The sequence below is a fragment of the Equus przewalskii genome, chromosome 12 (assembly GCF_037783145.1).
Source record: "Equus przewalskii isolate Varuska chromosome 12, EquPr2, whole genome shotgun sequence".
Lineage (NCBI taxonomy): Eukaryota > Metazoa > Chordata > Mammalia > Perissodactyla > Equidae > Equus > Equus przewalskii.
In genome coordinates, this window is record NC_091842.1 from 21,328,656 (window position 1) to 21,347,406 (window position 18,751).

At 51.3% G+C, this 18,751-nt stretch overlaps 1 protein-coding gene across 1 annotated transcript in view; it reads left to right on the forward strand.

The window, feature by feature from the left end:
* Positions 1-18,751, forward strand: part of GTF3C1 (general transcription factor IIIC subunit 1) — a 79,640-nt gene that overhangs the window by 58,442 nt on the left and 2,447 nt on the right. The window contains exons 27-35 of the mRNA XM_070566488.1: positions 1,466-1,578; positions 3,282-3,344; positions 4,354-4,447; positions 10,151-10,323; positions 11,781-12,068; positions 12,853-13,112; positions 14,560-14,840; positions 16,701-17,235; positions 17,885-17,936. Of these exons, the coding sequence (XP_070422589.1) occupies positions 1,466-1,578; positions 3,282-3,344; positions 4,354-4,447; positions 10,151-10,323; positions 11,781-12,068; positions 12,853-13,112; positions 14,560-14,840; positions 16,701-17,235; positions 17,885-17,936 (1,859 nt within the window). The remainder of the gene's footprint in view (positions 1-1,465; positions 1,579-3,281; positions 3,345-4,353; positions 4,448-10,150; positions 10,324-11,780; positions 12,069-12,852; positions 13,113-14,559; positions 14,841-16,700; positions 17,236-17,884; positions 17,937-18,751) is intronic.

Here is an 18,751-nt window from a genome sequence, read left to right on the forward strand (position 1 = left end):
GAGTCCACTCGTCCCTCGCTTTTTGAGCTAACACTGGTCTGCGCTGCGTGTGTGTCAGGACTTGCACCAGCCAAAGCCAATCAAAATGGAGATCCAGGCCTTCCCTCAGGGAGCCATGGGCCATGGGGCAGGCAGAGAAGTAAATGGGCACCGCAGAGCAGTACGGCCACCCTGAGAGAGGAAGGCATAGGCCATAGAGGTCACGGACGGAATATCAGGAGTGCGTTTGATGCAGGTAACAGAAAAACAACTTAACGGGCTTACAGCTGCATTATCCCATGTGCCAAACAGCCTGGAGGTAGGCAGTCCCAGGCCATTGTAGCAAAGTGGAGATGTCATCAAGGACCCAGGTTCATATTGTCACTTCACTCGCAGTCCCTGGTGGTCAGCTGTCCATCCTCGTGCCAGTCACCTCAAGGTTGCCAGTTGACTGCTGGAGCTCAGGTCTTCACAGCGGAATCCCAGGGCAGGAAGAAGTAGGGAGAGGGGCTGCGCTGGGCCCACCGAGCCCTTGTATCATAGAGGGCACAGCCTTTCCTAGGAGCCCCTGAGCTTGCCATCATCCACTTAGACTTGTTCTGACTCATCCTGGGGTGCTCGGCATGCTTCCCCCAAACCAAGTGGGGGCTGGTTCTGCTACTAAGAAGGAACAGGATGAAGAACGTGGGCGACCAACAGCATCTACTCCAGAGGGGTTTTCAAAGGTGTCGGCACTGAACCCAGATTCAAAGATGGGGGACCAGCTGAGGCCAAGGCAGTGAAAGCAGGGGAGTGAGGTGGCCTGTGGGCACGGTGTGGGGCAGCCACAGTGAGGTGCAGCAGACAAGGAGTGTGAATTCTGTGTTGGACACCAAATGACGTAGTCAGTTTGCTGGCTGCACCATGGAAGACGAACTGGAAGTATGAGACTGGAGGCAGCGGGGAAGTGAGGAGCTATGCTGTGATCTGGGTCTGGACCGGGAGGGTCGGAGTGCAGGTGTAGATGAGGGGACCAGTTTGGGGTCCACAGTTGTGTGTGGGGTTGGAGAAGAGGAAGGAGGGGGACTCACACAGGGTGAGCCAGGGAGGAACAGACCTGGGAGGAGGGCAGTGACAGGAGCGCAGGCCTGCTGACCGGAGGCGTGCCAGGGGTGTTCTGGGGACTGGGTGGGACATGTTTGGGTCTCCCCACCTGGGGCTCGGGAGAGAGAGCTGGCGGGGCAGGTGTCAGGCTGTTGGCGTGCTGGTGCCTTATGGGCACCAGGTGCTCCAAATCCCTGTGCATGGCCGTGAGCAAGTGTCTCCTTCCTGTGTGGACTCGGGGGGCTGTGGAGGCAGGATGGCTGAGGAGGCGGCCCTTCTCAGTCGGGGTTCCTGGGAGCATGCTGCCCCGGGAGTTGGTTACGAGATTTTCCTTAATGTCTCTTAGCGAAACCTCCCTTCAGGGCGAGAAAGAGCTTAACATTTCACTCTCTCATGTTAAAAGGTTTGTGCCAGCGAGTTTAAAGAATTCGTGGAGAAGCTGAAAGAGAAGTTCAGTTCAGCCCTGAGGAATCCCAATCTTGAAATCCCAGACACACTCCAGGAGCTGTTTGCCAGGTAAGCTTTTCCTGGGGAGGTTTTGTGTGATCCTTGAGGGACAGAAGGAAAAGTCACTGGCTGGGACCACCACAGGGGTCTCCTCTGGCCTTGGAGCTAACCCTACTGTCCCTCCTGACTCTGGACCACCTCATCTCCTCTCATGGCGACTGGAAAATGGGAGGCCACCACCGTCCCCACACGCCGCCAGGCGCTCCCGTCCCCTCTTTGCCTGAGGCCCTGCTGCTGACTCAGTTCAGGCCTTCTCAGGTGGCTGGTGTGCTTTTGCCAAAATGGCTCATTGGACATATGAGGAAACTCCAAGCTGGAGGTAACTTACCCAAGGTCACGGTGCCTGTGAACAGTAGGCCAGGGTTTGACCTTCGGTGGCTTTGACTCCAGAGCCCCAGCTCTTCCCAGCTTAGCCACTTGATGTCTTGAAGAACATGCTTGGGTTTGAGCACAGAAACTGTGAAATTTTAAAATCCTGAGTCCTGTAAACCAGGCTGTTTCCTCTGCTTAATCCACACGTGAAACTCTTCTCTTCACCATCCTCATCAAAAAGTCCCTCTAGCCACTCTATTCCTGAATTCTTCCTATGAAGAGATGACATTCATCATCACTTTCTGTCTGTGAGCTGTGCAGTACCTTTGCCGTTAGCCCTCTGTGTTTTAGTTGATCTCATTCTTTCATTCATCCAACAAATAATTTATGTGGTGCCTGCTGTTCCAGGCCTAAGGAGCCATTTGAAGTCATTTTCAGAGCTGACACCCTTTAGCTATTTTTGGGGTTTGGGTTTTGGTTTTGCAATAAACTATTGCCCAGAATTCCCAAATGGCATGGTTTACATTCAGTCTTAAAAATGTTTCAAAAGTCCTATTTACCTGTCTGTAATTTGTATCCTCACATATTTTTGATTTAGTTTTGAAAGAAGACAGTGGAAAGATTTTTAAAGGAGACTTCGTGAACCATTTAGAAGAAAGAAAATAATTGCAGTTTTAACAGTTTAACACCAAATTTGATCTTGAGCATTCTGGCAAGAAAGGCAAAAAAGAAGAGAGTTCCAAATATTTCCTTGTTTGACTAAAAATAGTTCACTTGTTTTTCTGAAAAGGTACTTTTTCTTGCTACTAAATTTTAGGAAGAATTTACTACTGCAAAGATGAATTTTGAATTTAGTTTTATAGAAACCAGTGTCTTACAAATAAATGGCCATGCTTTTTAAAAAGTCACTTCTACGATTTATTCTTGTATTTATTTGCTTGATATGAACACAATGAAACAACATTACATGAAGCTCAAAAATAAAGATGGGGAAATAATCTGTGATCCCAACACCTAACACAGGTACTCCCTGTGGGGGTTCCTTCCAGTCTTCTTTCTTGTGCTTGTTTTTAGTCATAATAAGCCCATAATTTTATATCCTCCTCCCTTGACAATTAACAGTAGTTCCCTGCCAGTTAGCCTTTTTCCATGTTGCTTCATAATTGTCAGTAAAGGAACATTCCTCATTTTCTCAACACTCATTTTCTTTAACATACTCATTTGATGGGCAGAACATGGCATTTTCCTATTTTAATTTACATGAACATGTTTGAATTTTAGTGAGTTTAACATTTTTTTCAACATTTTAGCTGGTAAGTGGCATCCTGAGCAAGCAGCAGCTTGGTTAGTGACAGTCTGCCATGTTGCATTGACATGCTCTTCTTCTGTTTCTTATATAGATACCGAGTTTTGGCGATTGGAGATGAAAAGGATCAACTCAGTAAAGAGGATGAACTTAATAGGCAAGTACTGACATACTGGGTGCATTTTCCTCAGCGGCTTAATTGAGTTGCCTACAGCCTAGCACAGACAGGCGTCATCTAGAGCCAAATCTAGCCTGCCACCTGATTTTGTAAATAAAGTTTTATTGGAACACAGCCATACCCATCCTATGCATCCGCTATGCTCCTTTCTTGCTGTAACGTCAGAGCTGAGTGGTTGCAACAGAGACCACATAGCTCATGAAGACTAAAATTATTTATTATCTGGACCTTTACAGGAAAAATTTGCCAACCCCTAACCTTGCATACCACTGGCCTAGCCTTAAGATGGGTTGTGGAGGGCCGGCCCTGTAGCCGAGTGGTTAAGTTTGCGCGCTCTGCTTCAGTGGCCTAGGGTTTCACCAGTTCGAATCCTGGGCACGGACATGGCACTGCTCATCAAGCCACGCTGAGGTGGCGTCCCACATACCACAACTAGAAGGACCCACAACTGAAAATAGACAACTGTGTACTGGGGGGCTTTGGAGAGAAAAAAGAAAAATAAAATCTTTAAAAAAAAAAAGATGGGTTGTATAAAGGGTTTGAACTCCCAGCCCATGAGCTTTCTAAGCAAAACTCTGATTAGAAAGCTCAGCTTTTTTTTTTCCATCTTGGATAATCACATACTCAGTTTGATTTTAGCTCTGTATTTCACTGAGAATCCTATTCTCTTTGAAGAAAGACTTATTTAAAATTGGATGAAGAGAAAATATAAGCACCAACCACATTTGTTAGTTGTTATGCAGACTCATCTCCAGGTTCCAACACCCTTGCCCACTGGACTGTAACTGTTTTGCTGCCAAAACTGACCAGTTAGTAAGGCTGGAAAAGCATCATTTATTTTGTCTTGGTTTAGGAATAGTTTTGGCATTCATGTCACTTTTGTGAGTTTGAAAACTTTTTTTAAATGAGAACTGTATCTACCTAAGATGAGTGATGTCCTGTGGCTCATGGCCTCGTGTTGCTCTGCCTCCCACCCTCTCTTTTCCAGCGTGGATGACATCCACTTCCTGGTGCTCCAGAACCTGATCCAGAGCACACTGGCCCTCTCGGACAGTCAGATGAAGTCCTGCCAGTCATTTCAGGTGGGTATCGGAGACCTAGCATCAGCTTGGCAGTAGCCCTCTGGGACTTGGGGCCCTTCAGAGGCCAAAGCTGTGTGAAGTTTTTGCTTGTTCTCCTCTCAGCTGTGGGATTTCAGGGGGCCTGAGTTCCCCTGAGACTCTGGCCCTCACTTTCATCTTTGAAGTGTGGGCACAGGATCAGGGATCTCCAAAATCCCTCCCAGTGCCGAGGTTCTGAGGCTTATGTTTAAGGCAGAAAATTAGGCAGAAGAGGAAATGAGACATGACAAAAGAACTGAGAATGTAATTGAGCTATACAGCAGATCTTTTTAAGGTGCAACTTAAAAACACCAGCATATTTTGACTGTTAGAGATCACTGCATGAGAAGCTGGCTTCTGCGGGCCGTGAGTCTTATGCATCTCCTGAGAATTTATTAGAATAGTAATGTTGGGGCCGGCCTGGTGGCACAGCGGTTAAGTTCGCACGTTCTGCTTCTTGGCGGCCCGGGGTTCGCTGGTTCAGAGCCTGGGTACAGACATGGCACCGCTTGGTACGCCATGCTGTGGTAGGCATCCCATGTATAAAGTAAAGGAAGATGGGCACGGATGTTAGCTCAGGGCCAAGCTTCCTCAGCAAAAAAGAAGAGGACTGGCATTAGTTAACCTCAGGGCTAATCTGCCTCAAAAAAAAAAAAAGAACTGTAATGCTGCTCTCTTGTGGCTGAATGAGAATGAAAGAGGAAGGCAAATCTCATTTAACCCTATACTGAGACTGGGCAGGTGGTGGTATTAATACTCTTTTACAAATATGGAAACTTGAGGTTCAGAGAAATTAAAAAAACGTGTGCCCAAGATTACACAGCTCGTTCATCAAACCTGAGCCCGCATGGCTCCACAGCCCCACAAGGGAAGTCCTAAGAGGGATGTGCTCCCCAAGCCAGTGCTCCCTCATTTTTAATAATCACCAAAGTGTATTCCAAGTAGAACCTATCTACTTTTGTGTTTAATCTCTAAACCTAAAATTCAGCACCTGTGGCTTACATTGCCAAATCAACCCAGTTTGGAACGTGAGAAAAAAATAAGAAAACAAAGGGCTGGTGTCATTTCTAATCCCACTGGTCTGTTTACATGGAACGTCTGAGAATCCACTGGAGAGATGTTTAGCGTGTGGACGCCAGGCCCCACCCTAGAGACTGCAGTCAAGAATGGAGGGCGTGGGACCCTGACAAGGGCCTGCTGCCTGTCCCAGGGTTCTGATGAAGGTCTGGGCCGCCTTGGGAAAACACTGGTGTAGACGCAGCTTGGGCAGGGCAAATGTTTCCTAGTCGGGTACTTGTTACTTTTGGCCACAAGGGAGGTGAGGAGGGCTGGGGGGAAATGGGGCTATTTAAGGAAAACAATTGGCCAGGTTTAAATACAGTGCTTCAGCCATCACCTTGGCCCAAGTCTTTTTATAGCAATGGCCAAGCCTCTGCAAACCCAAGACCGAGAGTTAATTCTCTCTCTTTTCTTTTTAATTTTTTGTATTGAGGTCACATTGGTTTATAACATAAAAATTTCAGGTGTACATCATTATATTTTGGCTTCTGTATAGACTGCATTGTGTTCACTACCAAAAGTCTAGTTGCCATCTGTCACCATACACATGTGCCCCTTACCCTGTTTGCCTCCCCTGACCCCCTTTCCCTCTGGTAACCACCAGTCTGTTCTCTGTATCCATGTGTTTGTTTTTTTATCTTCCACCTATAACTGAAATCATACAATAATTGTCTTTCTCCATCTGACTTATTTTGCTTAGCATAACACCCTCAAGGTCCATCCATGCTGTTGCAAATGGCAAGATTCCGTCCTTTTTTATGTCTGGGTAGTATTCCATTGTGTATACGTACTACATCTTCTTTATCCATTTGTCCACTGGCAGACACTTAGGTTGCTTCCACGTCTTGGCTATTGTGAATATGCTGCAATGAACTAGAGGTATGAAATCAACATACAAAAATCAGTTGTGTTTCTATATACCAACAACGAACTATCAGAAAGAGAAATCAGGGGCCAGCCCCGTGGCATAGCAGTTAAGTCCTGCATGCTCCATATCGGCATCCCAGGTTTGTGAGTTCAGATCCCAGGTGTGAACCTACACCCTTTGTCAAACCATGCTGTGGTGGTGACCCATGTACAAAATAGAGGAAGACTGGCACTGGTGTTAGCCCAGAGCTAATCTTCCTAAGCAAAGAAAAAAAAAAGAGGAAGATTGGCAACAAATGTTAGAGCAAGTCTTCCTCACCAAAAAAAAAGAAAGAGAAATAAGAATACAATCTCATTTACAATCGCAACAAAAAGAATAAAATACCTATGAATAAATTTAAACAAGGAGGTGAAAGACCTGTACACTGAAAACTTTAAGACATTATTGAAAGAAATTAAAAAAGACACAAAGAAATGGAGAGATGTTCTATGCTAATGGAGTGGAAGAATTAACGTAGTTAAAATGTCCATATTACCTAAAACAATCTACAGATTCAGTGCAATCCCAATCAGAATCCCAGCAACATTTTTCACAGAAATATAACACGAGTCCTAGAATTTATACGGAACAACAAAAGACCCCAAATAGCCAAAGCAATCCTGAGAAAAAAGAACAGGTCTGGAGGTATCATATCCCCTGATTTCAAAATATACTCCAAAGCTACAGTAATCAAAACAGCATGGTACTGGCACAAAAACAGACACACAGGTCAATGGAACAGAATTGAGAGCCCAGAAATAAAACCACACGTCTATGGACAACGAATCTTTGACAAGGGAGCCAAGAACATAAATGTTGTACAATAAATGGCGTTGGGAAGACTGGACAGTGACATGCAAAAGAATGAAAGTAGACCGTCTTTCTTGTTTTACTTCATCACCATGAGGGGCATTGTGTTGGAGAGTGCCCAGTCATCCATTCTTGATACATTTGTTGCCATGTAGCACTTTAACCGCTTGCTGGCATAGGGTGTGTGCATTTTAGAGAGGGAGTCTGGTCATGGTGCCGTGCCCACTCTGCCACCCCAGCAGTTTACAGATGAAGAGTAAAGCCGGTCTGAGCCTGAGCATGCACAGAACAAGGATTCCCAAAAGCCAGCCCTCATTCTGACCCCTGGCTGTTTTGGACCCACGCTTGTTTAAAAAGAAAAAAAATATTTAATTTACTCCCAACATTGCGTGTAAAAATCCAAATTTTCCACTTGGCCTTGTGGCTGTGGAGTAGACTTTTCAGCTCTCCTGCCCAGCAGGGGTTAGAGCTGGACGGGACCTCAGGTGTCAGTGCAACCAGCCGTCACACAAGGAAGCCCAGGCCCAAAGTTAAAGACCAAAGCCGGGTCCCTGGGTGCCAGCCAGGGCCTTGTCCCCTGCATCATGCCACTGCCTTTCCTTCAGTTCCATTTCCATGTGGCGTCTGGGCTCTAGTGGATGGTGCCAAAGGGCTAGTCACTCTCCCTGCCCGCAAGCTGTGGCAGTTACATGTGACAGAGCTTCTGGCCCACAGCAGGAAACAGAGAGCTTCTTCAGTGACTCCCTTTGGTCTGCAGTGAGGACTGGAAGGCCATTAGGGCTCCCCTGCAGCCCGAAGGTTCTGGGAAGCGCAGGGAAAGTGCAGGGAAGCAGGGGTGGCGGGGATGGAAGTCGTCCCAGGTGGCTGTGGTTCACTGTGTCTGAAAGCCCAGACATGCAGAAATCTGACGAGCTGGATCGCGTTCTCCCACTCACTGTGCATGGGCTAAGTGCTCACCTCTTCCATGCCAGTGGTTGTCTGGAGTTATGCCCATCCTGTCATTGTCTTCACGTGGAAGAAAGAGCAGGTCACAGAAGGCATTTCACAAGAAGCTGGATCCCAGCTTCTGCTTCCACTTCGGGGGAAGCAATGATGACATGCAACCAATCCCCACTTCTTTCTCTCTGTCCCATGAGTGTTTCCCCCGTCAGGCCTGATAGTCTGTGCACCCAGGACTGACGTGGAAGTGCTGTCCAGAGAAATCAAGGGTGCAGGCCTAGGAGTGACGAGACCCTGTCTGCACCGAGACCCCGTCTCCAGCTCGGTGAGAACATTCCTGTGCTGCTCCAGGACCTTGACTGACCCCCGCTTTGGCTCCTAGTCCCTTCTGTCCCTCTGCAGTGGCACAGTGGTGTGGTGACTGGACTTGAGGGTGAGGCCTTGTTCTCTCCTTGGTCCCATGCATGCCCAGCTGTGAGGCCTCTGAAGATCCCTGCAAATCTGTGAGCCTCCGTCTCCTCTGTCGCTCAGAGGTCCTGGGAGCAGTGCAGCAGAGAACCTTCCAAGCCTAAAATTGTTAGCCCATGACTGCAGTTGTTCTTGGCTGGTACTTTTGAGGAGATAGTCCAGCAGAGACTTTCTTGGAGCCTGGAATATTCTGGACATTCACTAACTGTTGGTTGGTTGAGCCAACTCTTTTCAGAAAACTGGAGTAACAGAGACCCTTCTGGTCCTGCAGTCCTTTGGGCTGCTCTTCCTCTGTGCAAGGTCTAGATCTGTGGGCCATGGAGCCATGATGGCGTGGCCAGCAGGAGGGGCCTCTGTGATGGGGACTCAGGCACCAGCTTTCACATTTGCTTCAGGCTGGGTACCAGGCTGTGCTTACTGTGGCAGCAGTAAGAGAGTCAAGTCTGTGTTCCCATGGGACTTCCATTTCTGTGGGAGAGACAGACAGTGAGTAAACAAACGAGATCATTTCAGGTAGAGACAGTTGCTACGGAGAAAATAAAACCGGATAATGTGTCCAGTTGACTGCAGAGGAACAGGATGGGAAGGATTTGGTTTTTGAGGGGAAATATTTGAGCTGATTGCTGAATGTTAAGAAGGAGTCAACCCTGCAAAGATTTGGAGGAGGTGCTTTCCAAGAAATGGGAGTGACAAGTGCACAGGTCCCAAGGTGGAAAGGAAGGCCTTGGCCTTTTCAGGACAAGTGAGAAGGCCAGTGAGGCTGGAGGGCAGTGAGCCAGGGGTGGACTTGTAGGAGGCGAGGCCAGGGTGGTAGGCAAGGTCTTGCTCACAGGGGTCTTTGTCAGGCATAGTAAGGGCTGGATGTTCTCCCTGCAGAGGACTGCCATCGGGTTTTGAGGTGGGGAAGGAACGTGTGGTCTGATTTAGGCATGAAAGGTTTGCTTTGGCTGCTGTGGCAAATGGTCAGGGGTTGGGGACAGGTGGCACGTGTGGAAGCAGGGAGAGCAGTTTGCTGTAGGCTACGGTGAAAAACGATGGTGGTGTGGACTAGATGGTGGTAGTGCATGGCTGGCAGATGGCTGGCATGAACCAGATGCATTTGGGAACTTATTTTGGGGATGAGCCAACCAGACATAGTGATGGATCGGGCAAGGGATATGAGAAAGAGTGGTACCAGAGGTGATTCTGCATTGACTCCCATTATCTACATCCAAAGAACTAGGCGTGGGGCAGAGCCTTTCTTCTCTCCAGCTGCCTGTCCTTCCCTGTGGTCTCAGGTGTGACACGATGATAGAGGTGAAGGTTGACGGGATTCCTGGCTTCCTCCAGGCTCTCCCCGACCACACCTCTAGGTGTCCACTCCAGGCTCCCCGCCCCTTGTCCCTGTATCAGTTAACGTCCTCCATAGATGATCAGCTGTAGCTTCTGTGCATCCACACATTCTGGCTGTTTCCCCCAGCTGGCCAGAGAATCTTGCTCACCCGCAACTTGCTGTGTTGCAGACTTTCCGCCTGTACCAGGAGTATAAGGACCAGATTCTCGTGAAAGCCTTCATGGAGTACCAGAAAAGGAGCTTGGTCAACCGGCGCCGGGTCAACCACATGCTGGGCCCAAAGAAAAACCGGGCTGTGCCCTTCGTGCCAATGTCCTACCAGTTGTCCCAGACCTACTACAGGTGAGCACCCATTCAGGAGGCCTATGCTAGGCAAAGGTGGAAACCCTAGGTGAGGGGCTGAGCCAGGCCCACTCTGCAAAGAGTAGCACACGTGGGTGTAATGAACCCAACAGCCATCATCAGAGAGTGCAGGGCTGGGCCTCCTGTGGCCTCGAGTGTGAGTTGCAGCCTCTGAGAACATGTTTTCTCATCAACACCTCTGTTTCCTCCTGTGGGAATAAGGTTAACACTTGAGGTATTTTGCATTGGGGCATTTACCATTTTTCCAAGTAGTTTGGGTAAAATAGATTTCTAATTTAAAGATTTGAGCCAGTTAAAAGTGCCCCTCCCCGATGGGCACAGCCTCAGTCTCTGATCCTCTCAGCTCGAAGCTACACCAAGCACCTGTCGTGCAGGCTCACACACGTCCTTGTGAAGCTGTCACGGACTTTTCAGACTCAGTTTGCAGCACGTCATGATGAATCTGAGTGTGGTTTGCAATGTTGAGAATCACCTTCCTGGGGCCCCTCCAAAAAGGAGCACCCCTCACAGCGTGGCCTCACGCCAGCAGCAAGCGAGGCTGGTCTTTGTTGCACGCCTGGCATTTTGCACCACCAGCCTCCTTAAGCACATGGAGAAAATCCACTACAGCACTCTCAGGAGTTTCTCCTTGACAGCCCCTCACCTTGGCTGATTTCCCCTCCTCCATGCTGATCTCTTTACCAGCCTCAGGTTGGCATGGAGGCTTCATTCAGAAATGGAAAGACAACAAAATGAGTATTTTTTTTGTTTTTTTAATCCATCTTTTTGCCTGTGACTCCAGATACTTGCTCCTTTCCTAAAGACCATCCCGAATGACCTTTAGTCTCTTTTGCCTTCCTGGGAAGCGGGTGGTATAGTAGAAAGAGCCATGGCCTGGGAAGTGGAAGACATGGGTCCAAATCCAACAAGGCCGTTTGACCTCAAGCCGCTTCTCTGATGGTAGCATCCTTGCCTGTGAGCTAAGGGGTGGTGGTCAGCAGATGACGACCTCTTAGGTCTTTCTGTCTCTGTTGTTATGGGGTCTTGGAAAGGTACACTTTTGGACGGAGGCAAGGGCTTGGCTCTCTGCAGTCACCTTATGAAGACAATGAGACTGAGCACACACCGTCCTGTCCTCTGTGGGTTCAGGGCTTGCCTTGTGTAAAGATTATTATTACAAAAAGAACATTGATCTTCCCCAATTCGGCACCTGTTTATAGTGAGTGCCTGCGAGGCATAGAGTTAGATACCAAGGCTTGACTCTGCCTTGAAGGTGCTCAGGTGAGGGGAAGACACATACAGAGAGGCTGAAATGTAGTGCTAGCATCTGGGATGGAGAGAGACGCTGGTGTGTTCAGTTTTGACCGTAGTGATTTGAAGAGCCTGTGGCCCATTCAGATGAAGGCTCCCCACATCCTGTCCTGAGGAAGGCCTTTACCTTCTCTTTGTCTCTGTAGGATTTTTACATGGCGGTTTCCAAGCACCGTCTGCACAGAATCATTCCAGTTCTTCAGCAAGATCCGGGCTGCCGGCAAGTTGGACCAGCCTGATAATTTTTCCTTCAAAGATCAGGATAATAATGACTCCACAAGTGACCTGGTGGCGTTTTCTTTGGATGGCCCTGGAGGACACTGTGTGGCTGCCCTGACCCTCTTCTCTTTGGGCCTTGTCTCCGTGGATGTCAGGATCCCTGAGCAGATCGTAGTGGTGGACAGTTCACTGGTGGAGAATGAGGTCATTAAGAGGTGAGAGCCAAGCCATCAGCAGCCGCTCCGATGCCAGGCACCCACCACACACGCTGCTCTGAGTGCAGCTGGGGGCTTCAGGCATCATTGTTTCCTCACATGGCTGTGGTGTCTGCAATTTTATTTACTCAGTTATCTGGTCTTTATTCATTCAACAAACATGTGCTGAGTTTCTCTGTGTTGTGTCTGGCACTGTGTGGGCATTTGCTGTACAAAGACAGCAGGGCGTAAGCCGAGCCTTCAGGAAGTTCCCAGGATGGGGCCTCCCAGATCTGTGAGTGAGGGATTCCGGTACTGTATCCAGTACAGTACCTTCTTCTGGTGCCTCCCGACGCTGGGGTCAGGGGAGGGAGTGACTTGGCTGTGCCAAAGAAAAGGACACAGTACATTGTGGCAAGGAGTGGTAAGCAGAGAAGGTCAGAGTGGCAAAGTTCCTTGAGAGCCTAGTAATTGAACTGGGATTTATGGAGAAGTGGGCGTTTTTTGGACAGAGTCTAGGAAGGGTTTCCAGGCAAAAGGAACAGCTCTTGCAAAGACACAGGTCTGTGAACAGGGGTGAGAGTGGTGTGTGGGAAGGTGGGTGAAGGAGATGAATCTGGAGCAGCATCCATGCTGACCTTCACAGCAGATGCCGGGGGAGTTTCCATAGCGACGGCGAGCCATTGCTCAGGCCACATCACAGAGGGTGCTCTCTGAGCGAGATGATGCGTGCTGGAAGGGATGGCTGGAGCGGCAGACGAGCTCGGCCTGTGCTGGGTCATCTCAGTCAGTTTTCCTCTCCTAGCTTGGGGAAGGACGGGGCCTTGGAAGAGGACGAGGATGAAGAGGAAGACTTGGACGAAGGCTCAGGGGGCAAGCGCCGGAGCATCGAGGTGAAAGCCCGCCAGGCCTCCCACACCAACTACCTGCTGATGAGGGGCTACTGCGCCCCCGGCATCGTCAGCACCCGCAACCTCAACCCCAACGACAGCATCGTGGTGAACTCCTGCCAGGTGAAGTTCAGGCTCCGCCACAGCCCCGCGCCCACCTGCCTTGGGCCCACTGGTGAGTGCTGCCCCACCCCAGCCACCCTGGGACCCCAACCCATGATGCTCACCTCCAGCTTTGAAGGCCAAGCGTGGAAGCCACAGCTGACGGGGCTACAACAGAAACAAGGACAAACACCTCCCCTTCTTGGCAGCAACTGGAGGAGCGCAGGGCCCCAGAAGTCCTCCCGAGGGCCACTTGCCTGGGGAGCCCCGTGCTGTGCTCACACTCTGCATTCGAGCTCACCATGGGGTCTGTTTCCTGTTGATCAGGCACCCTGCAGTGTTAGCAGTCAGGCGGAGGGGCCTGTGAGGAAGAGCAACTGGCGCCTCACCCCCCCACGCTCTGGCTTGCTCTCCAGGGGCAGCCTTGACATTCTGGTCCCTCTGTGACTCTGATTTATGCACTTTATGAGATTTTTAAGTGTTATCTTTTGACTTCTTGCTATGAAAGATGAGTATTCAGCTTATATTCATTATCTCTCACCTCTTTTACTTCCAATTTTTACACTTTTTTTGGTTCTTGTATCGATCACCTTTGAAACTATAACTTCCTTAGCCCTCCATTTCTCGCACCTTCAGTTTTTTTTTTTCCCTTCTTCTCCCCAAAGTCCCCCAGTACATAGTTGTATATTCTGGTTGTGAGTGCCTCTGGTTGTGGCATGTGGGACGCCACCTCAGCATGGCCTAATAAGTGGTGCCATGTCCATGCCCAGGATCCGACCTAGCCAAATCTTAGGCCGCTGAAGCAGAGTGCACTAACTTAACCACTCGGCCTCAGGGCCAGACCCCCGACACCGTCAATTTTAGGTACTCTCTCCTCCCTCTGCATACAGTGAGAACAGTAGGGCCCCTTCCCGTCCCTGCACTCCTCTTCCTCCGTCTCACCTCTGTCTGACTCACCTCTGTCTTTACAAGTTGGGGGATGGCGTTTCCCCTCGGCTTCGTAACCACAGTTAGTGTTCTGTCCTCTGGAGCTTGGCCAGGCAGACTGCAGTGGTGACCTGAGACTGCGGTCTGAGCAGAGGCACCTTTGCAGGAAGCGCAGAAGCTGGCCCTGGGGAGTCTGAGGAAGGGTCCCAGGTGCCTCACAGGGTCCGAGGGGCCGTGAACACGAGCTTTGGGAAGCAGGGAGCCCAGGGCAGGCCGGGGTGAGGACCTTCCAGAACTCTGGGCTTATGGTTTTTGGACCCCAGCCCCGCCTCTGAGCCTTTCCCTTTGAGTCTTGAGCAGGGGGCTTGTACTGGCCCTGGGGAGTCCAGCCCTGTCGGCTGCAGTCAGGGGCCCAGGGACACGCCTCTGGAACCTGCCTGCCAGGGGCCCAACCATGTCCACCCAGAAGGGAACCACTTGCTGTTTGGGGAGCAGTGAGTTGGCGCTGGAGCATATCCCGCCTCGGTGTCACTAGTACCCCGTCTGGGGACGGGCTTCTGTCAGGGCTGACTCTAGGCCTCTTGTCCTCGCAGCCACTTCTCTAGAGGAGCTGACAGTGGGGACCTCCTGCCTCCCCGACACCTTCACCAGGCTCTTCAGCAGCCCAGGGGACGCCAGCAGCTGGGAGGAGTTTGCCCACCAGATGGAGCTGTCTGGGTACAGCCCTGGAGACGTGGCTGCCGCCTTGGAGGTCCAGGGTGCCATTGCAGCAGCAGGGTGCTTCGGGGTGGACAGGGCGGCACTGAGCAGACGGTTCTCCGCCTTTGAGAGGACGGATGGTGCGCGCAGCAGGACCTTCGCAGACTATGTCCAGGTGAGCTGCACTCGCAGGTAGCCTGGGGTGGCTGAAGCAGAAGTGGCAGTTCACAGGTGCACGCTGCAAACAGGCCTGGTTTGGGACATAGAATATAATTTTTTTAAAGAATGAATTAGTTGTCAACATTTAAAAATAAGAGATTTTGCCTAAAACCCAGTTTCTCCTGAACGTGAGAAGTCTGGCCACATTAGGCCCTGTTCCTTCCACGCAATGGGCTGGAGCCGAGTAGGGCTGCCCCGCCCCTTCACTCACTGCTTCACCTGCCTGGGCATCTGTTTCGGTGACTCTGGAATCTGAAGAATGTAACAACAGACCTTTAAATTGAGCTCCTTGGGAGCTGGCCTGCCCTCCTGCGAGTCAGTTGTTGGAGGCGGTAGGATGCGTATCAGTTGTCGGTGATGTCGTGGAGACGCTGTCTTGCAGTATTGGTGGGGGAGGAGGAGAATGGAAGCCAGTGTTTGTCATTGTCAGACGAGTTCTTACAAGGGCAGGAAGTCACTGGGGGTGATGACTATCATTCACACGGTGTTTGATGGTTCATAAAACTCTTGGTGCGACTGGAGCCCTGGGAGGCAAGCTGAGCCTCAGACGGATGGGAACATTCCCCAGGCCGCAGTGGTCGAGCCCAGGCCGCAGAGCCCACTGACAGTCAAGAGGTGATGGGTCCAGCAGCTCCCTCTGTTCTCAGGTGCTCTGCCCAGAGCCCCAGAAGGCGAGTGCCCACAGCAAACCCTCCCCACACCCACACAATCTGGCTGTGAGTCCTGGTTGCAGGTGATTTCCTTGAACCCTGACTTGTGGGTTTTATTTATTTAGTTAGTTTTTAATTTTTAATTTTTAATTAATTAATTTATTTTTTCCAAGGAAGATTAGCCCTGAGCTAACATCTACCAATTCTCCTCTTTTTGTTGAGGAAGGCTGGCCCTGAGCTAACGTCCGTGCCCATCTTCCTCTACTTTATACATGGGATGCCTACCACAGCATGGCGTGCCACACGGTGCCATGTCCGCACCCGGGATCTGAACCAGTGAACCCCGGGCCACCGAAGTGAAACATGCACACTTAACCACTGCACCACTGGGCCAGCCCCATAATTTTTTTTTTTTTAAGGAAGATTAGCCCTGAGCTAACATCTGCTGCCAATCCCCCTCTTTTTGCTGAGGAAGACTGGCCCTGAGCTAACATCCGTGCCTATCTTCCTCTACTTTATATGTGGGACGCCTACCACAGCATGGCTTGCCAAGCAGTGCCATGTCCGCACCCGGGATCCGAACCGGTGAACCACGGACCGTCGAAGTGGAACATGCACACTTAACCACTGCGCCACCGGGCCGGCCCCAATTTGTGGACTTTTTAGTGTAAAAATAGAAAAATAATGGTGAACCCCTGTGCCACCAGAGTTGGTGCAGTTCCTGGATAAGAACACGGACACGGGAAGCAGGGTGTGGTAGGAATCTGAGAGGAGTTATTGTACCTCGTGTGGGAATAACGATGGCTTTTGCGGAAGGACTTGATAGCACTGGGGTGTTGAGTGCTGTGGGAGGACGCTTACTGGGCAGGAGATTGATGAAGTCACATCAGCTTCGAGGGCACAGCTGTGGTTCCAAGGAGTTTACACATCTGACATGTTTTACATGGAGGCAAACTGAGCCCAGAGGGGGACAGGACTACCCCAGGCCACGTGGCTAGCAGGTGGCCCACTCAGGGCTGGAAGCCAGGCCTCGTCCTCGAGTTTTCCATCCTGACAGAGCTGGGCTTGCCACTTGCTCAGGACACTTAAATGCATCAGGTGGGGGAAGCAAACCCCGACGCTCCTGGGGTCCCACGCAGACCCAGTGTGTCTCCTGCTTTTTCTAGGACCTCTTGGAGCAAAACCAGGTGCTGGAAGTCGGCAGCAACACTGTTCGCCTGGTGACCATGGCCTCTGCCCAGCCTTGGCTCCTGCACTCAGTGCAGCTAAAACGCAGAGAGGACGATGCCGGCACCCACCAGGCTAGACCCTTGGAGGGGCCTTCCAGCAAGGACGGCCCCTCTGAGAGGCAGGCACCACCTCCCCAGGGCCCCCGGAGCACCAAGAGGCATGCCAGCACTGATGCGGCCAGGCAGAGTTGGGGGGCCAACTCAGAGGGTACCCAGAAGCCCCCCGCAAAGAGGCCCACACTCCAGGATGTGCGCTTGGCCCCCAGTCCTGAGCCCAGAGCAGCAAAGGGGGCAGAAACCCACGCACCTGCTCTGCCCATAGCTCCTGAAGACACAGGTGCAAGGGAGCCTTCCCCAGGAGCATCGGAGGCTGGGCAAGAAGACCAAGAGGGCCTCGGAGTCCCCAGCTCCCCAGGCCAAGAGCAGCTGAGCTGTCAGGCCCAGCTTCCAGAGGGCTCTGAAGACCCCAGAGGTACAGAATCTTGTCCCCCACTCTGCCCACTCTCTGTCCTTGGGCCTGATTGGCCCCACACCTTCCTCTGAGACTGGGAACCTGCCACTGGCCACGGAAGGGGCCATCAACCATCTTGGTAGCCTCAACCTTGAAGGGTAGATCTGGCCGGTTTACATTTAGCATCTCCAGTGGAGGGCAGAAGGCATCAGACACAGCTGAGCAGATCTGCGGTTGCAAGTGCAGATGCTAGCGGTGCTCTTAGAGACCACTGGCTGGCATACCGGGGGAAAGGAAGCAGTGGCAGGAATGGGAGGAGTCGCACCTGTGTCGGGACTGGCAGACGCGCTCTGTTCTCAGGGCTTCTGGGTGGAAGATGAGCTGCTCACTGGCTCCCCCTGCTGTGGGGGTTCCTTGGGGCCCTGGAACAAGCGCCCCACACTTGCATGCTGCAGTCCGTCCCGACTTTGTTCTGGGTGTGTTCTGGGTGTGCTGGCTTTGGCCTCCATGGCCCTGCCCCTCGAGGATGGAAGCTCCACAAGGAATGGGATTGCTGTCCTTGTCCACTCCTTTATCCCCAGGGCCCAGAAGTACTTGTCGAATGAGTGGGAGAGGAAGAGGTGGGCTTCCCCTTTTTAAAGTCTCTTATATCCTTTCCCTCTTCTGTTAGGTTTTGCAGAGAAGTCTGTGGCCGGCAGCCTCTCCCAAGCAGCACAGGAAAGGTGAGTGTGGGGTTCGCATTCAGGAGGCCTGGGGGCTGCTGAGCATGGGGAGCTTGTCCTCAGGCTTTCCAAAAGGGACCCAGGGTTAATTATGTTATGATTATGTGAAGACCTTTCACAGGAGAGGCAGTATTGGATGGTTTGCCCAGCACAGTGTTCTCAGCCAGGGGCACTTGGAAGTGTGTGGGAGTGTTTGGTTGTGCCACTCACTGAGGGGACCAGGCAGGTGCTCCTTGCATGTAGTGAACGGGGGCCAGAAGCACCAGACTCTGCAGTGCCCAGGTCTGTCTGGAACGGTGGGTTTCACAGAGGCCTTTCTGTTGAGGGTGCCTCCTGTGTGCGCCCACTGCCTGCAGCTTGGCGGGCCCGTGTGCTTCCAGCTCAGATGTAGCCCTCCCAGGGCCCAGTCACGGCCGTCAGAGCCAGGGCCCAGCTAGTCCAGGGCCTGTGCCACGCCTGGGCCCTTTGTGGTCACTGGTGTAGTTTTTAGCAGAAACCTTTGTTCTGAGGAAAGTGTGTCTGGAACACCTACATATGACAGAAGAGGAGAGCTTCTGCAGAGACCTCTGGGGGTTTGGCCTGTGGCTGGGGGCAACCACTGGGCCAGGGTCCCTGGTAGAGCTGGTAAATCCAGAAGTTACGGCCTTCTCCCTCCCTTGCCAGTGTGGGGTGATGTAGGGGCCACTGGCTCCTCACAGCCTTGGTCATGCTGAGTCTGAGCAGGTCCCCGCGTCACAGCTTTCTTCAGCCAGTGCTCCTGAGCCCCAGGGTTGGGACCCCTCCATCCATGTGGGAGGGGAAGGGGAGGTCGAAGA